At 39.4% G+C, this 12,496-nt stretch overlaps 1 protein-coding gene across 1 annotated transcript in view; it reads left to right on the forward strand.

The window, feature by feature from the left end:
• Positions 1-7,338: 7,338 nt before the first annotated feature.
• Positions 7,339-12,496, forward strand: part of JAKMIP3 (Janus kinase and microtubule interacting protein 3) — a 114,199-nt gene continuing 109,041 nt past the window's right edge. Inside the window, exon 1 of the mRNA XM_019503013.1 lies at positions 7,339-7,576. Coding sequence (XP_019358558.1) covers positions 7,442-7,576 — 135 coding nt within the window. The 5' untranslated portion in view covers positions 7,339-7,441. The remainder of the gene's footprint in view (positions 7,577-12,496) is intronic.

Genomic DNA, 12,496 nt, shown 5'->3' on the forward strand with positions numbered 1-12,496 from the left:
GTGTGTGTGTGTGTGTGTGTGTGTGTGTGTGTGTGTGTGTGTATGTGTGTGTATATATATATATGTATTAAAAAAGAAAAACTGAGGGTTTTGCTACAATTTGGTCTCATTACATCCCTTGGAGGGCTTTTGCAGAACCTTCTGAGAGCAGCTGCAGAGGAACACCCCCAAAGTGGCCTCATTGAGGTTAGCCCATATGAGTAGGAGTAGGTTAGTAGATGGGGTGTGCTTAGGTGCTTTTGCCAGGACATGCTAGGGATGTAAAGGAGACGAATGTTTTGTCTCCTTTTATATGATAGGTTCTCCATTCTCCTGATCATCCTAGTAGCATTTTTGTACCTGTTTCAGTGCGGATCCATCTTTCTTGAATATGGGTGACCCAAACTGTGCAGATGACATCTCACTAGTGCCTTGTACAGTGGCATTAACCCTTCTCTATCTCTGCTATAAATACATTACCTAATACAGCCCAATACATTTGTCCTTTTTTCATGGCTGCATCAGACTGCTGATTCTTGATCATCCTGTAATTCAGTAAAGCACACAGGTATTTCTCCTCTGTCATTCTAACTGATAAGCAGAAACTCTTGATATTGGTCCGTATGTACATGATGGTCCATTTTTCTTTATTAGATTTCATCCCATTTCTATTATCCCAGTCTTCAAGGCCGTCCAGTATTCATGTATAATGTTCCAGTTGTCTTCTGTGTTTGGCTATGTTTTCCTTCTTTGTGTAATCAGCGCATTTCATTCCTCTTTTTTCCGTCAAGGTCATACATGAAAATATTAAACAATATTTATCTCAATACTGTTCCTTGAGGAACACCCTATTACTTTTTAAGCATTTTTGAGTCCTCTAGGAAGAAAATTAGATCACAAAACTAAATTATTGATAACTTTCTCATAAAAAGAAGATGCTCTATTTAAAAATATTTTGAGTCGTCTTTATATATAGAAGAACATTAAAGATAGTTATTGATGGTTGTTGCTTTGCATACCATTTTCTGTTCTGCATTAAGGTAAGAAGGAAGTGGGTATCCCATGGGTGACTGGTGCCTCTTCCCCAGCGGCCAGTTGATACTGCCAGTGGAAGTGCTAGCAGTAAACCGGAAGTGCCTCTGGTGCTTTTCAGCAGGGCACCAACCAACTCTCCCCATTCCCTGGCCAGTGAGGGCCAATTTTAAAGGGGGCAAGTCCCCCCCCCCCCCATGAATTGCTTATGGGGTATCCTCCACCATAGTCCCAAGCGATTGCAAGAAGAAGCATTCATTTCTTTTCATCAACACTTTCTCTGTCTTTCTGTCATTCTCCCATAGTCATCTTGCTGAGCTGCCACCTCTACTTTATAGATTGCTTAGAGGCATATTTAAACTTATCACAGAGGCTTCTGGTTTTACTGGGCAAATACTTTCAAACTGTATTCCCAAGTCGGGGTCCTTTGATATTTTTCTAATGTCACGTAAATTAAAGTTATGCAACATGTAGTATGTGTTTCTCACCATGCTGCTAGAGAACCAAGAGCTGGTTCCTCCTCTAAAAAATGTGGCAGGGTGTATTGTGTCTAATGCAGTTTGGAAATATGTGAACACAGGTCTCATATGCAAGCAGCAGAATGAAAAAATATTAAAAGAAACCTTGGCAGCAATTAAGATAATGAGGGACCTTCAGTCTGCATAGTAATATGGAATCTCTATATAGTGTATTAACAAAGTACTTTTGTTATAAAAACAGACCCCCCACTCTGGCTCCTCAGTCCCCGCTGTCATGGCATCACTCCACCACATGTCTCTGTCTGTCAAGAGCACTCTGATTGACTGCCAAGGCAACCAACCAGAGTGCAAATAAAGCATTATGGACAGACAAACTAAGGTTTTTATAATATTAAAATTGATTTGTTTTACTTTGTCAAGTATATAGGAAACAAATAATTCTACTAAACCTCATACAAGGAATGCATTTAACTTAAAAGTAATATTCACAGCAAAAATGCCTGATTTAATCTAGACCTGTTTTCATCTGTTATGGCCCTTTCCTACTAACATTTTTTCTGGCCTCTTTCAAGTCTGCAAACTCTTTGGGGCATCAGCTTTATCTTCCTACGTGGCCATGATCCCACAATGATTTATGTATAGTGAGAGCTGCACTGAATTCAGTGAGAGCTCATGCAAATGCAGCGATCCACTGTGTAGAGCTAACTGAACAACTGAGGTTTTGTTCTAGTGAGTAACACAACTGGAACCCCAGTTCTGACTTGGTTCTCATGGTATGGGAATATACAGAGCAATATATAATTAACTCATATGATTTATCAGGCTATAAAAGGACATCCATTTTCAGTCCATTTTAGAGCTGGGTAAAATATTTTAATACAATGACATATATTATAGAATTGGACCACAGTTGAAGCAAAATTAAAAACTGCATCTAATATGGGGAAACATCAGAAACACAAAGAGGAAAAAAAGAATCAGGCACTGGTGTATCCCTTATACATATATCCTTTTTATACAATGCTGAGAGCCTATGCTTTTCAATACCAGCCAGATGCTGTTAGTATTCAAATGCATAATTGCATTGACTTTAGGGCTAGGGACAGAAATGACACATAAACTGGTATAAGTGATCAGAAACCGGTTCAAATCTGTAACACAACAGAAGTTCAGTGCACATAAACTGCTTTCAAAGTGGTCCAAACCAGTTAAGATAAACTGGGATGGATGTAGTATCAGACTTAACTGATTTAGGTTAAATCAGTTTATTGAACTTCTGTCCCAGATCCCCCCCTAGATTCAAATTAAGTCACAGTCCCCCAGCCTCCTAGAATGCTTTGTGCCTCCCTCATAAGCCCCTTTCGCAGGGTGGGTGGGCTAACCTTGGCCCAAATTGTCTGCCCCAGCCAAGCAGGAAGGCATGTTCTAGCACTTCTGGTGTGTGGCCTGACCCACTGTAGGCATGTGGCTGCATTTCTGGAATCAAAAGTGAATGTCTGTTCACTTGCTTATTGCTTCAGTCTATGCAGCTTAGACTAACTTGCAAAGATTGAATTAATTCTCACTTACATTGACAAACTCTACTTGTCTCAAGAGGTCTATGGGCCAGCAAGAGGTAAGGCACTCCTAAATCTGTTACTGGCCAAAGGGGATTATCTAGTGAGTGGCCTGTGAATCGAAGGGAAGCTGGGAGATAGTTATCATGAGTTGATCACTTTCTCTATCCATCGCAAAGCTGGCGAATCAGTCAGCAACGCAGAAATCCTTGATTTTAGGAAAGCCAACTTTCATAAGCTCAGGAGGCTGGTTGTCAAGGCCCTGAAAAACCAGGATCTGATAGAGAGGGGAATCCATGATGACTTATCACTCCTTAAGGACATGATCTTCAAAGCACAAGGGAAGCCCATTCCAGCCTGCAGGAAAGGAAGCAAAAGGGCTGGGCAACCCCCGTGGCTCAGTAGGGGACTTATGGAACTCCCTTATCTGGAAAGAGAAGCCTATAAGGAACGGGAGTCAGGTAACATCACCAAGGAGGAGTATTCAGCACTGGCCCGCACCTGGAAGGAGCAAACTAGGAAAGCGAAGGCTGGAACTGAACTCAAACTGGCTACGGGAATCAAGGACAATAAAAGGTCCTTCTTCAAATACATGGGTAGTCAGAAGAAAAACAAGGGCAACATTGGACTCTTGCTCAACCATATGGGGCAGATGACAACCAACACCCAGGAAAAAGCTTATCTTCTTAATGATTGCATTGTGTCAGTCTTACAGCAGCCCAAGGGGATCACCCTGCCTAACAAAATGCAGGATTGTCAGGGTACGGACAAATACACGCCCATCATTGGCAAAGATCTCATGAGGGAATACCTTGAGAGGCTGGACATTCACAAATCAGCTGGCCTGCATGGAATGCAACCAGTAGTGCTAAAGGAACTGACTGGCATCATAGTGCGGCCAATGGCGAAAATATTTGAGAACTCATGGCACTAGGGAGAGGTTCCTGAAGATTGGAAGAGGGCCAATGTGGTGCTTATCTTCAAGAAAGGGAGGAAGAAAGATCCACAGAACTACAGGCCAATCAGTTTGAACTCAATCCCTGGTAAGATATTGGAAAAAATCATCAAAGAACCCATTAACAACAAGCTAACGGAATGCAACATTCTGCGAGATAGCCAACATGGCTTTATTGCGGGTTGGTCCTGCCTAACCAACCTCGTTTCCTTCTATGACCAGCTGATGCATCACCTGGACAAAGGAGAAGAGGTTGACATAATCTATTCAGACTTCAAAAAAGTCTTTGATTTGGTCTTCCATGAAGTCCTCATGGTAAAACTGGGGAACTGTGGCCTTGACAACGTCACGGTCCAGGGGCTAGGGAACTGGCTCTGTGGTAGGACTCAGAGTGATAGTCAGTGGAACTGTGTCAGCATGATACATGGTGACCAGTGGCATCCCCTAGGGCTCCGTACTTGGGCTAGTACTCTTTAATATATTTATAAATGATCTGGATTCAGGTATTTGAAGTGGACTGGCTAAATTCACGGATAACACCAAATTAGGGGGAAGTGTGGTCACACTAGAGTAGGGTTCCCAGCATTTATGTGTCCAAGGGCACATTCAAATTGAAAAGAAAAAGCAGCAGGCACCACTATGAATATTAAAGTTTAGGATTTTTTGTTGGAATAACCCACATCATATTTATAGGCTTGGCAGTGCTACACTCACCGTGACCAAAGGAGACTTGGGAGTCATGATTGACCACAAGATAAACATGAGCCACCAATGTGATGCTGCAGCTGGCAAAGCAAATGAAACCCTGCATCTCAAGCAAGACCCAGAAAGTTGTCCTCCCACTTTTCTCAGCCCTGGTGAGGCTGCAGCTGGAATACTGCATCCAGTTCTGGGCTCCACACTTTAGAAAGGATTTGGAGAAGCTTGAGAGGGTCCAGAGGAGAGCCACATGCATGATTAGAGGACAAGAGAACAGGCCTTATGAGGAGAGGCTGAGAGCCATGGGACTAGGAGCAAAGGCTCAGGGATGACTTGGTGGCAGCCTATAAGTATATAAGGGGTGTGCATCAGGACCTGGGAGAACATCTGTTCACCAGGGCACCTCAATGGGAAGATAAGGTCTAATGGTCACAAACCCTGGGAAAACCGTTTTAGTCTGGACATAAGAAAACAATACTGTCTGTGTCCCCAGAGGCTGAAATTCTCAGAAATAGCCCCCCCACACACAGAAGTGGTGTAAGCAGCTACTCTGGACACTTTCAAGAAACACTTGGATGCCTGTCCTGCTGGGATCATTTGACCCCAGCTGACTTTGTGCCCCTTGGGCAGGGGGATGGACCCAATGATCTTGCAAGGTCCCTTCCAACCCTAATGTCTATGAAACCTGTGAATTCAGCCTTGGGCTTTTTGACTGTCTGTACTTAGCCAATAGGTATTTGCTTGTCATTGTACCACCAGAGTGCTTAGGTCTCTGTCATGTATAGTGTGAAATATAGTTCTTAAGATCTATAAGGTAGAGAAAATAAAACTGGAGGGGCAAGAAAAATTGGGGAAAGAAAGTCTCATCTCAAGGCATGCATCATAGTAAATATTATCCTTATGTATTATAAGAATCTAAGTTAACTAGAGCTGATGTACATACTAGTCAACTGCATGTGATTTTTTTGTTTTTTACAGTGGAACATAACCTTTACTCTCAATAACTCTCTTGACCTTTTCTTAAAAGTATTGACTTTATGGGATCTTTTATGTTCATTAGTGATTTAGCATTCTAACCTTTATGCATATAATATTGCACATCCATTGTATGTTTAATTATGCTTGCCCTAATCCAAAAGTTTTTATTGTGCTAAGCTGCTGTCAGAGAATACTGAATAATTTTAAATAATCCAATTGAAGTAAGAATAATTATATATCACATTTGGTTTGGATAGGTATGATTCTGCTTCAAGCAGGGGGTTGGTCTAGAAATGACTCTGGAGATCCCTTCAAGCCCTACTTCTTTATGATTCTCTGTGATTCACTTACAACACTGTACATTTGTGACTGTACATTGCATTGGTGACTAGGAGACGAAACTGTAAAGATTATTCATTTTACAAATTCGTTGGGGTTAGTAGGTTAGGAGGGAAAGACTATCTTGGGTTGTGTCCATACAGTAAATTTACCATACATCAAAATATCATCCTGAGGCATGCTGTTCTGCAGTGTAAGAACTACCTTTTAAACAAGAACTCATACAGCCTTATCCCTCAGGTTACACTGTTTTAGGAAGCAGTCTGCTCAGAAAAGTGTAACATGTTTGAAAATGGCATTTTGGAGCAGTTTACTATACAGTCATAGCCTTACTGCATTATGTTTTTTAGTCTGTGATTCACTTTAAATTCCTGGTAGCTTCTCTACTCATGAATGAGAGGAGTTTAATTTTCCCAATTCTGTTTGGAGGTATGTGCATATACACACAGCCCTAACCCTCTCAGCAGAAAGCAGGGTGACTGACTTGGTATCAGGTTAGGACAAATCTAGAAATGATCAGAATTCTAGCTTGTTGGATTTACCACACTAATTTATATTGCCTTTAGCATACTGCGCTTGATTCGGTATTCACTTACTTGTATATAAAAGTTTCTGCAGTGCCTGAAAAGTTGATTTTCTTTTAGATAAATTCTAAATCTGAATTGTATAAAAATTGCTCTGTCTATATATTCAAAATGATTTTCTTGCTCTCAGCTCTTTTCTGCCAGTGTGGGTAGTTAGAATAAGTAATATTGTATGCTATATAAATACAAATGAAAATGATGAAAGGTTTCCTCCAACTGTCTCTAAGCTTTCTCACTTGGAGAAACTTAACAGTATCTTGGTTAACATTGGGCTCTGTCCGACTCCCATTCATGTGAACAAAAAAGCGCCTCAACTTCTGTGAGAGTTGGATCAGACCCACTATGTTGACTTGACTATAGTTTTTAATGCTTATTCCTTATTTCCATATGCAGAGATTGAGTGCTTTTGCGTACAAATATTCTAAAGTCCACTTTCTAATTTCTGTTCAATAATTTTCACGTATGATGCAGATAATATTTCATAGGACTGTTTGTGCAACTGCCTGCTTTTCTAATGTCCTTGCCATGGTCTGTTACAGATTTGAATATATTGAAATTAAAAACCTCCTTTTTATTAAAAGTTGTTTACTATAAAATTGCTGAGTTTTATAAATTTATACATGCGAGAAAACCATCTACCATATGCTTTGGTCTTGCTATATACTTATTGGCTAATTGTGGATCCTGCTAAACACTGGCGCTTTTATAATAGTTGTGATTTATCTCTTTCTAGGTGAGCAAGAAAATGTAGTGGAACAGAAGCAAGGAAGAGCCTCAAGCGGTGGAACAGGGGGTTCTCTCTGCTTGGGATTTCACCCTCCCTGTCAACACTGTCTCACAATGTCAAAGAAGGGTGCCAGTATCCGAGCTAAGGGAGAAAAGCCTGATGCCTTAGCTGCCTTACAAGCTGCCAATGAAGAGCTCAGGGCAAAACTCACAGACATTCAAATTGAGCTCCAACAAGAAAAGAGTAAGGTGTGCATCTTTTTTTTTCCCCCCCACTAACTACTAAATGACAATCTGTTATTTCTTGTTCCTTAAGCACTTCCCCCTGTAAGCCTCCAAGTAATGGTGAGTTAGATTTCTGTCCACAGGATAACATTTTTTTCATGTACAGAATCTGAAGTCCTGGTAAAGCAACCATGCACTATGGTGCATTTTGATAGATGACCTTCTGTTGCACTCTTCAGAACAAAATTAGGAATGTCTGTGAAAATTAAATACAAGCTTTGCCCCAAATTTCAATAGTGTGTAATGCTGAAAATTCATGTTAGGAAGTTTCCTGTGATAAGGTACAGTAAACTTGACTGGAAAAAAATCTTTTTAGAATGAAACCTGCAAGTTATATTTGACACACACTACTTTTGCACAAACTCTTGATGAATTATTTACAATGTCTCTAATTGGCCCCTCGGGTGGCAGAGACAGCTGGATTGTCAGCAGGCACCATACACAAAAAATGCCTGCCAGGAAATGAAGAGACTGGCATAAATCTGTTAAAGGTAGACATCAAACAAGCAGGCATGGCAATTTAGGTTCAGGGCAAATTTCTTTTTTAATTCTATGCCCTACTGCCAAATTAGACTAAATAGTCATGTGTTTAGGAGAATAAGCCTTAGTTTTATTTTCAGAATGATTCATTGAATGGGGTTGGTGATAGGGCAGGGGCTGGCAAATATCTTTTGCACCTTAACAGACTTTTGAAAGATTTTGTCTGAAAGCAAATTGCTAAAATATGTATTACCTGGTACTCTTACTAACCTTACTAATCTTCTGGAAGAGGCAGCCAGATAAGCCCATGACTACATGGCTTAAAAGGTTAGCACATATTACACTGAAATGCAGCTATTGCAAGTTGTTGAGGGGTGGGGAGGTATTCTACTGATTCTGTTTTTTTGGTAGAAAAACAATAAATAAGGATCTTGAATATCTTGGCAGTCAGTGACTCAGCAGCAGGCTGAATACTTGTTTTTGTGATAGAAGAAAAATGAAGTTGAAAAACGTTATAGCTAAGTGCCAGCAAAAGATTCCTAGAAAAATAAGCTTCTATCCCAAAATAGACAGATGGTATGTTCATAGCAAGAGGCTGCCCAACCCTTTTGTTTCCTCTCATGAAGACTTTTTCACTAAACACTGAGGTGTTTTTCCTCCTTATCATGGACAATTTGTATGGTACAGAGCTTATCCTTTACTTTTTCACAATTCTGTAAATTGTGCCTGGGCATTGTATGCACAACCCATTAGATGGTTGTGTGTAATTAGTCCAGACACAATGATCATAGTGATCTTAAAATCCGACTTGGATTTCTAATTCCAATTTCTAGACTTTGGGGGTGTTCTGAGTATAGATTGTCTACTCTCATTGATTATTATATATTTCTTTCATCTAGGAAGTCTAGTGAGTTGATATGGTAATTTTGAACAGAACTATGGTGTGGCCCTTTGGTGCTCAAAGAATTTAGTAATGAAATATGCATGACTGTGACTGTGTATGGGAATATTGACAGTTATGTGCTCAGAAATAACTAACACACAACTAAAACGGCTTGGATCTGGAGTTCTCAGATTAATGCACTCCTGACTAGAGCTTCTGGTTTATTGTATATTCTTTCTGATGTGCCATGAGAATTTTACTTCCTAATCAAGTACCCACAAAAGTTGGAAAGAAGGGGCTTTGGTTTAAACACTGGTGTACCGTCTAAATGTTTAACACTTCAGACGCTAGCCAGTGTCTAAGGCAGGGCTGTCAAACATATGGTCTTCAGGCTGAATCCAGCTCCTGGAGCAGTATGATCCATCTAAAATGTCCATTTTAGTTAGTCCGCTTAGTTATGATCGGATGAACTGCACAGGGCTTAGGTTTCTTCTTAGACAAAGTGTGACTTGAAACTGCGCAGAGCATTCTCAGTGGGCATGTCTACACAAAATGCTTACTGCGCATTAGCCTAATAACATTGTGCAGTAGCGTGTCGAAGCAAAAAACATGCTAATAGCCTACTGCGCAGTGTTATTAGGCTAGTGTGCAGTAAGGCTCTAAGTAACCATGCCTTGGCACTACTGCGCAGTAACTCTAGGTTCTGCACATTTAGTTAGTACTTTATTAAGGAAGTACTAAACTAAACGCACAGTATCTAAAGTGTATTAAGAAATGTGTGGATGCACCCAGTAGATGCTAGACTTCTCAGCTCTTGAAATTTCTTCCTGAACTTCCCTATGATACTAGTCTGACTGTCAGCATGGTACAAAGCATGCTTATCTAGGACATCTAGAAGAAAAAAAGCTGAGAAAGATGCTGGAGTAAATAAGAGCTCATATGTTTTGAGTATGGGTGCACCAGAATCCATCTATTTAGATCTGTTGTGTGAATACTTCGAATGTAAACTGTTAACACTCGGAGCACTAGATAAGCGTGCTGTTATGAAATGCAATACACAAAATTTCTGGTTTTGCAGCTGATATGGGGAGTGTGTGAACAAACTGAGTGTGGGGGGTTGTAAATTGGTCAAGTCACTTCCTGTCTATGCCCTTCCATTTACTTGTCTAAACAATGAAGATGACACAGTAAGATTTACCTGCATAATTATATTGTATTAAGTAATGTTTATAAAATACTTCAGAATATGTGGATGAAAGTTTCAGAAGTCCACATGGGACATTCATTTATTTATTTAATTGTGAAAAGATCAAACCAAAATCAATGGTGGCTTTTCAACTTTTATCTTTGTTATTGATCTTTTACAAAGTGCTGTTAATTTCTTTGCTTCTCTTTTTCTGAGCCTAATTATGTTTCAGGTTGTATTGACCTTTAGAGAAGCTTGGTCTTTTCCATTGGCTTATTGAAGTGAGTCTCTCTTCATGAATTATTTTCTCCTTGGAGAAATTATCTCTCTCTGTAATGCCCCATGGCTATTTCTGTACATCTGTGGTATGGAAATTTGTAATGTTTAAAACTATCTAATTTGTGAGCCATTTTTAGGGTTATTATTAGCAAGAAACCTAATTATGTCAATTTGGGATTGAAACAGAGTATTTAATGTGCAGCACTGAATGGGACATGGTATTTTGTAATCAAAGAAATATTTTTAGTGTTCTGTATTTTATTATAATTAAATACTATAACATCCTCTCTTTCTTCTCATAGGAGCTACATCTTGTATAATAGTTTATTTCAGGATAGAGACAGAGACACCAGTAAACTTTGTACATTTTGCATAATTTTGGCATTTGGAAAATATATGCCAAATGCTGTGGTACTGGTCTTGCCTATGTAGCTTTCAGGTTATTCATGGATACTTTTTTCAATAGAAAAAAACCATACTTTTGAAGCTGAAACTTCATTATTCTCAATGTAATTGTTGCAAAAAAGAAACAAGTTTTCATATTATCCAAAAGCTTTTGGTGTCTGACCTAAGTACCACTGAGACAGCAAAAAAAATGTTTGAAGAGACTAATATACCCTTCATACACATACCAATGTACCACTTAGCTTGATGCTGTGGAGACATTTTATGCTGACTGGAGTTATATAACTAATGTATAAGTACTTGGAGGCACAATGGTCTCAATCCATTTGAAAGAAAACAACATACAGGGCAATATTGGCTCCTCATCAAGTATGTAATATATTATAGGATGATCCAAACATCATAAAGCAAGGTTTCTGTAGCCTTCCTTTGTAATAATCTCACTTTCAGAAATGTTTGCTGCATTTTCATCAGCAAAACTTGTTTGGACTTCAATGGGAACAAATTTGTGATTTACTGTAGTTGTGGCTAAAGATTACAATATGCTTAGAAGTTACTCTTGAGCTTTGACATGCTGATACCAAACCCATAAATATCAGCTAAAATAATCCCATGGATTCCACTGATGTTTGGCTCAGACCTTATTTTCTCTGTTTATTTACACATTTTGAAAAATATTGGAGTGCCAGGAAACATTGCTTATCCACACCTCTTGCAGCATTGTAAATGCATGTGACTATTTTTTACCCTTAAATGAGTTTTGAATTTTAAACCCTGGCTGTTAACTAAAAGTTCCAAATAAAACAGAGTGCCAAATTTAGTTAATAAATAGCCAGTAAATGTCACAGAAAACCTATTTGTTTGTTTCTTAATGAATCACTGGTGTGTGTGTCTAATCACTACTACTTATTTCTCTGAAACATTGCAGCATTTCCTGACAGTTGCATAAATGAGGGGAGGTGAATAGGGTAGCAGCCCCTGACACTGCCTTTGTGGGAGGATACAAAAGCAGCTGTTGCTGGAGCAGCAGCTGATTATGCTGCTGCAATTGGACATGGCAGGGGCCAGCACTGCCCCAGATGCCATAAAATCAGAGCTGTGCTGCTACGCCTGTTTCCTGAATATCTACTGAGACAATTAACACTTGAAAAAAATTGATTAACATTTTGCGCAGACTGGACAATTGGGAAAATATTTTTGTGAAATGAAAATATACATTGTGAAGGAAAAGTACATGTTTTACAACTCTTCTGTATAACAGGCTTTCAAAACTACAGTATGACATCCTTTATGAAAAATAAAACAGTAAAACCTTTAACAGTTTCATAGTTTATTTGAATGCATTTAAAACTAGTTGTATTGTATATCTGGGCATCATTTGTTTGAGCTTTGCACTGCCATATCTTCTTCCATACAACATGCTTCAAAATATAATGCACATGTCATTTTTGAATGGCAGAATGAAATAGAGAAGATTTTTCCAGTTATGGCTGGGCTGTGAGTGGTCACTTAATGAGTTACTATAGGCAGGCTGGGGTCATATCTTTTGCTGTCTGAGTCATCAGGCTAAGCATTGAGGTTGTATTATGATTAGGGCAGGTGATAGATCAGAGCTGAGATGTCCAAATACAGCAGGGGCAGGGGCAGGGGC

The sequence above is a fragment of the Gavialis gangeticus genome, unplaced genomic scaffold, assembly GCF_001723915.1.
Source record: "Gavialis gangeticus isolate Ggan-Ray unplaced genomic scaffold, GavGan_comp1, whole genome shotgun sequence".
Lineage (NCBI taxonomy): Eukaryota > Metazoa > Chordata > Crocodylia > Gavialidae > Gavialis > Gavialis gangeticus.